Source organism: Arachis ipaensis, chromosome B02 (assembly GCF_000816755.2).
Source record: "Arachis ipaensis cultivar K30076 chromosome B02, Araip1.1, whole genome shotgun sequence".
NCBI lineage: Eukaryota > Viridiplantae > Streptophyta > Magnoliopsida > Fabales > Fabaceae > Arachis > Arachis ipaensis.
The window spans coordinates 58,315,022-58,320,648 of record NC_029786.2 but is presented as its reverse complement, the minus strand read 5'-3'; the positions used below and the strand labels follow the sequence as shown (position 1 = coordinate 58,320,648).

Below are 5,627 nucleotides of genomic sequence, written 5' to 3'. Positions count from 1 at the left end.
AATCAAAGAATTAGGTCTCTATTTGGACTGGTGATGATGCCTATGAAAAATTTGAGGTATATGGCCATCCAACAAACATGGTGGTAGATCTTGGAAAAAGATTATGAACTTGGAAATTCTGGATGTTAACTGGTGACCTTTCAAGCTTATTGTTACTTAGTTTTTAAAATTTTTATATTAATTACTTTAATTGTTATCTCACTTAGCATTTGTTTAACTAAATGTAGGCATTCCTTGTGTTTATGCTTGTGCTGCCTTTGCAATGGTGAACAAGAGGCCAGAAGAGTTTTGTCACAATCTAATCACTATGGATTCATACAACAAGACTTATGCCCATCACATTAACCCTCTTCCTGGCCAATCATTATGGGAGAAATTTGTGTACAGTTAGCCACAATCTCCTAATGTTAAGAGGAAGCCAGGAGCTCTAATAAATAAAAGGAGAAATGATGCTGATGAAGGCAATGGTAGTAACAAGAAGGCCAAACCAAGTGAAAGTTTGAAAAGGAAACTAAAAATATTCACATGTAGATATTGTGGAGTAAAAGAGCATACTAAGAGAGGATTTTCAAAGTAGAGAATAGATAAAGTAGCTACTGTTGTTGCAACTGCAAAGGTTGTTGCATCTAAAGCCAAATCCAAGGCCATTGTTTCAGCTTCTAGGGCTGCCCCTCAACCTGCTACTACTGCTACACCTGGTGGTAATCCTCCTGCTCAGGTTGATAATACTGCTGGTGTTAAGGCTAATCAATAACCTCCACAACCTATGGATGCACTTCTTGATGTAGAGATTGAGCTATATCAACCAAATCATGAAGGATTACAAGATGAACAACAGGTAATGCACTTCTTTCTATTACAACATAACTCTATCAAAAGCTGGCCACACTAAACTCATATAAGATTGAACTTTTTATCTATCATGGGCATCAGCAGGAGTAGTTGCACCAGTACCAACAAGGCCAGAGAAGTTTCCAACCAAAATGAGGAACTCACCACCACCTCAAATCATTGATGTGGATCCAATGCGAAGAGCCAATGCTAAAACAACTTTAAGATTGCCTAGTTTTATAAAGTTTGTTCCAACTCCCAGTTTCAAAGCACCAAGGAAGAAGAACACTTGATATTGAATGCAAAACAGATTAATCCATTAGGGTGTTTAAGACAATAGACCTTTATTTTGTAAATGGCAGTTATTATGTTCCAAACTTCTTTGTTTTTTTGCTTGCCCAAACTTTGACTACTGTTGCAAGACATAAGCTCTTTTGTAATGCACTTGTTTTGTTCCTTTAATGTTTTCTACTCTATATATTTATCAAATCCAATGATTATACATTATGCTGTGATGAACTTAGATGATCTTTAATTGTTTTATTTCTTTATGATAACTATTCTATCAAAACAGGGTACACTAATAAAAAAAGGTTTATACATTTAAAGTGAAAAAAGGAAACTCTAACTTACTTTCGTTCATCTATTAACATATTACATACAACATTGTCAGAACTTTAAAGTCACAACTTACACAACCACCAAAGTGAAAAAACTCAGTATACCTAAAAATTGGATTAACATTTTTGGGTTCTCACTTCAGCTTCCAACCTTCCAATCCTCCAAGCTAAATTGACCTTCACTTGTTCATTGTCATTTGTAGCAGCATCTAGTCTTCCTTCATGTTCTTCTTCTTCTATTTCTACATCATTAGCCCAGACAAAAAATTTACACCATGTTTTGCTCCTGGTTTGTATGAAATAAGGTTAGGATCTACAAAATAAAATCACTTAACAATTAATTTTTTAACAAAAATTCACATTATAATTGGGACAACCAAAGAAGGGATTATCTAGGTTGGTATTTGTTCCAGACCATCGGAGCACGGGGCGACAACCGCACCCACAATGTTCTGGCACCCGTGAACCTCTACTCACACATTTAATCATGATTTTGCTTTCAATTTTAAACAGTAACCACAAAGAAGCAGAAGAAGAACGTCGGTTAACAAAAAACGATAGAGAAGGTGCTGCTGAGGGACCATAATGGGTCAAATAGTTTCAATTGCCAGCTCAGCTAGCCGTTACACACGCCAGCGTGGTATGTTAGTGCCATGTCATGGACAGCGGCAGGCAAATTGCCCTGAGTTGGAGCGAGGGACCAATTAAGGGCATTTTTTTATAAAGTCAAGGACATCAATAGTGCAATTGGTAAGTCAAGGGCTAAATTGGTGCAATTCATGAATCTCAGGGACCACTTTGAGTTTTAACTCAACCTTGACTGCATGCTCTTTGATTTAGAAAGAAAAAAATGTTTATAATTCTAGAAGGTGTAACATAGGTCACATGCGGGTGGACTGCTGTTGTAGAGGATTCGCCTTTTGTACTTCAGTTGCAGCATAGGTTTATTGTTGACTGTGTGTTATTTTGATGCGATCTGCAGCAACCCCAATTATGTCGAACTAACCAATTTCAATGGTTTTGACCATTTTTGATAGGTTAAACATAAAGACGTTTTCAACTACAAATAGAATGGCTAGATTTTTGGTTTATCTCTTTTTTTGGTTGAACTGGTCAATCTAATTCGATTTTGATAACTATGAACAAAAAAGTGAAAATCTTCTAGTGTCTAGATAAGGGATAGATAAGGGTAGATAAGAATAAATGGAGAAAAGACGCAACAGAAAAGACACAACAGAAGTATAAAATGATAGATAAGGGATTTTTCTACTAGACCTCTAAGAAACCTGTTCTTAACAACTTAGGTCACTGGAAGGGTTTTCCTATTAAACCTCTAAGAAACTTGTTCTTAGCAACCTAGGTCACCGGAAGGATTTTTCCTACTAGACCTTCAAAGAACCTGTCCTTGACAACCTAGATCAGAGGGATGAAAACTGAAAGAAACCACCACGCATATCACCTTAGTGCTAGATCCATCAATCTTCTTCTTGTAACAAGCAAAGCAAATCACTCACCTCACTTAATCACACTAAAAAGACGTGCATAAAGCACTAAAAAAATTTTATTCATCAAAAAATTGTGTAAATCGTCTCACCAAAGGTGTTTAAATAGGCCCCTAACAAACTAACTAAAAGATAAGATAAGATAACTTAATTTAAATCTCCTAAAGATAAGATAACTAATTTAAATCAGATTTGATCTTATTGGATTAGATATTATTTGATTTAAATTTAAAATCCAAAAGATATATAATAATTAATTTAAATCAGATTTGATCTTATTAGATTAGATTAGATTAGATTAAATGTAAAATCTCTAAAAATACTACTAAGTAAATCAAATCTTCTAACAAACTCTAACAGCAAAACAAACTAAAATAAATGCCTAATAAATTTGAAAATAAAATTAAATTTGTGTCTTTCACTGGACTTGAAAAATAACGTTGGGCCTTTTGCTATCCTGACTTAGTCCGATGGACCTTATGAGTTGTCGTCATTTCAGCACCACTGTTTTTGAGACGGACTCTTGGTCTTCTTGAAGTCCAAGACTAGCATGGTATAATTCTTCTAGTATTTAGATCTTTGAATGTCACGAAATTACCATTCTATCTCTTAGCTCTAAAATAACGAAAATATCTTTCTGAACACGTATTAAGTATGGTGTTTGTCGGTGTGAGAGGAAAAGGACAGAGATATGAAGGATGAAGGTGAGGATTTAAAATATCATTTAACTAAAAGAGAAAGTTACTTGAAATAGATTGATCTAAAAGTTTCTTCCTATATTATGTCAATTTGAAATTATTTAACCAACTCACACATTCAATCATGATTTTCCTTTCAATTTTAAACAATAACAACAAAGAAGCAGAAAAAGAACGTGGGTTAACAAAAAACGATAAAGAAGGTACTGCTAAGGGACCACAATGGGTCAAATAGTTTCAATTGCCAGCTCAGCTAGCCATTATACATGCCAATGTGGTATGTCAGTGCCATGTCACGGCCAGCGGCAAGCAAATTGGCCGGAGTTGGAGCGAGGGACCAATTAGGGGCATTTTTTATAAAGTCGGGGACATCAATAGTGCAATTGGTAAGTTAGGGACCAAATTGGTGCAATCCATGAATCTTAGGGACCACTTTGAGGTTTAACTCAACCTTGACTGCATGCTTTTTGATTTAAAAAGAAAAAAAAATGTTTATAATTCTTGAAGGTGTAACATAGGTCACATGCGGATGGATTGTTGTTGTAGAGGATTCGCCTTCTGTACATCAGTTGCAGCCTAGGTTTATTGTGGACTGTGTGGTATTTTGACACGATCTGCAGCAAACCCAATTGTGTCGAACTAACCAATTTCAATGGTTTTGACCATTTTTGACAGGTTAAATATAAAGACTATTTCAAGTACAAATAAAATGGCTAGATTTTTGGTTTATCTCTTTTTTTGGTTGAACTGATCAATCTAATTCGATTTTGATAACTATAAACATAAAATTGAAAATCTTCTAGAGTGTCTAATAATAGTGATTCCAAATCTCTCATTAGTGGTAGATGTAGAAAGCAATGGCGAACGGACAGGAAAGGAGAGGAGGATAACTATGTGAACACAAGAAGGGAGAATAGTATGGTGTTTGTTGGTGTGAGAGGAAGAGGGCAGAGATATGAAGGATGAAGGTGAGGGTTTAAAATATCATTTTAACTGAAAGAGAAAGTTACTTGAAATAGGTTGATCTAAAAGTTTCTTACTATATTATCTCAATTTGAAATTATTTAACCAATCTACTAGTCCCAACACTATAGAGCCAGGAATCTTTCACCAAATAAGGCTATGGTACCTTAAGCAAGCTCGTAATATTGCCACTTTTCATAATAGAAAGAATATTTGTTTACGATGTATGCCAATCTTTTGCTAGATCGTGCCATAAATGCGTCATTTATGCTAGACATTTTTTGTTTCTTTTCTTTTTAAGTTTTTTCTTTTTTTTCCCTGTGAGCTTCCAATTATTCTCAGATTAAATATAGAGCTTATTTGTGTTCTTTATTTACACACAATATTACATAACTAATAATTATTATCATTTGAAAATAATTATTAATGGTTGGAACAATAGCTAGAAATATCTTATGGTTGGTTTCATATAATTAGGTATTTTTTTCTGTTTCTGCCCTTGAGTTTTGTTGAAGTTTTCATCCATTCATTAATATAACTAAAAGCTTAGAAGTTTTACATTTATTTCTTCCTTAAAAAGTGATTATTACCCTTTTATTCTTTTAAAAAAGAAGTCAAGAGAAATTTAGATTTGCATAAAATTGTAGAAAAATGGTATTTTTTTCCGAAAACTTCTTTTAAAAAAGAAAAGTATATTACTGTGAAATAAGTAATCATAATAAGTTACGTTTACCCCTTTTCTATTTTTAAGTTTTGACCAAGTTATGGTTTAAGCATCCTAAATGGCCTTCCTTTATTATACATTCCTTTGCTTCAATACGTTTTCTTTTTTCCCTTTTCCTTACAACCGACAAAGACACAGTAATTAAGGTTACTACTGGTTTTGGTACGCAATTTAGTCTCAATTTTATACATGAAACAAACAGCTCCCCATCATATCTCATATAATATCATATATTATACAATAAGAATCATTATGCATACAATTCGTTATCCTGCATTCAAATTATTTT

General features: G+C 33.9%; 1 protein-coding gene across 1 annotated transcript in view; it reads right to left on the bottom strand.

The window, feature by feature from the left end:
• Positions 914-5,627, bottom strand: part of LOC107627278 — an 8,162-nt gene continuing 3,448 nt past the window's right edge. The window contains exons 4-6 of the mRNA XM_021116926.1: positions 1,590-1,693; positions 1,465-1,474; positions 914-1,002 (exon numbers count right to left, since the gene is read on the bottom strand). Of these exons, the coding sequence (XP_020972585.1) occupies positions 914-1,002; positions 1,465-1,474; positions 1,590-1,693 (203 nt within the window). The remainder of the gene's footprint in view (positions 1,003-1,464; positions 1,475-1,589; positions 1,694-5,627) is intronic.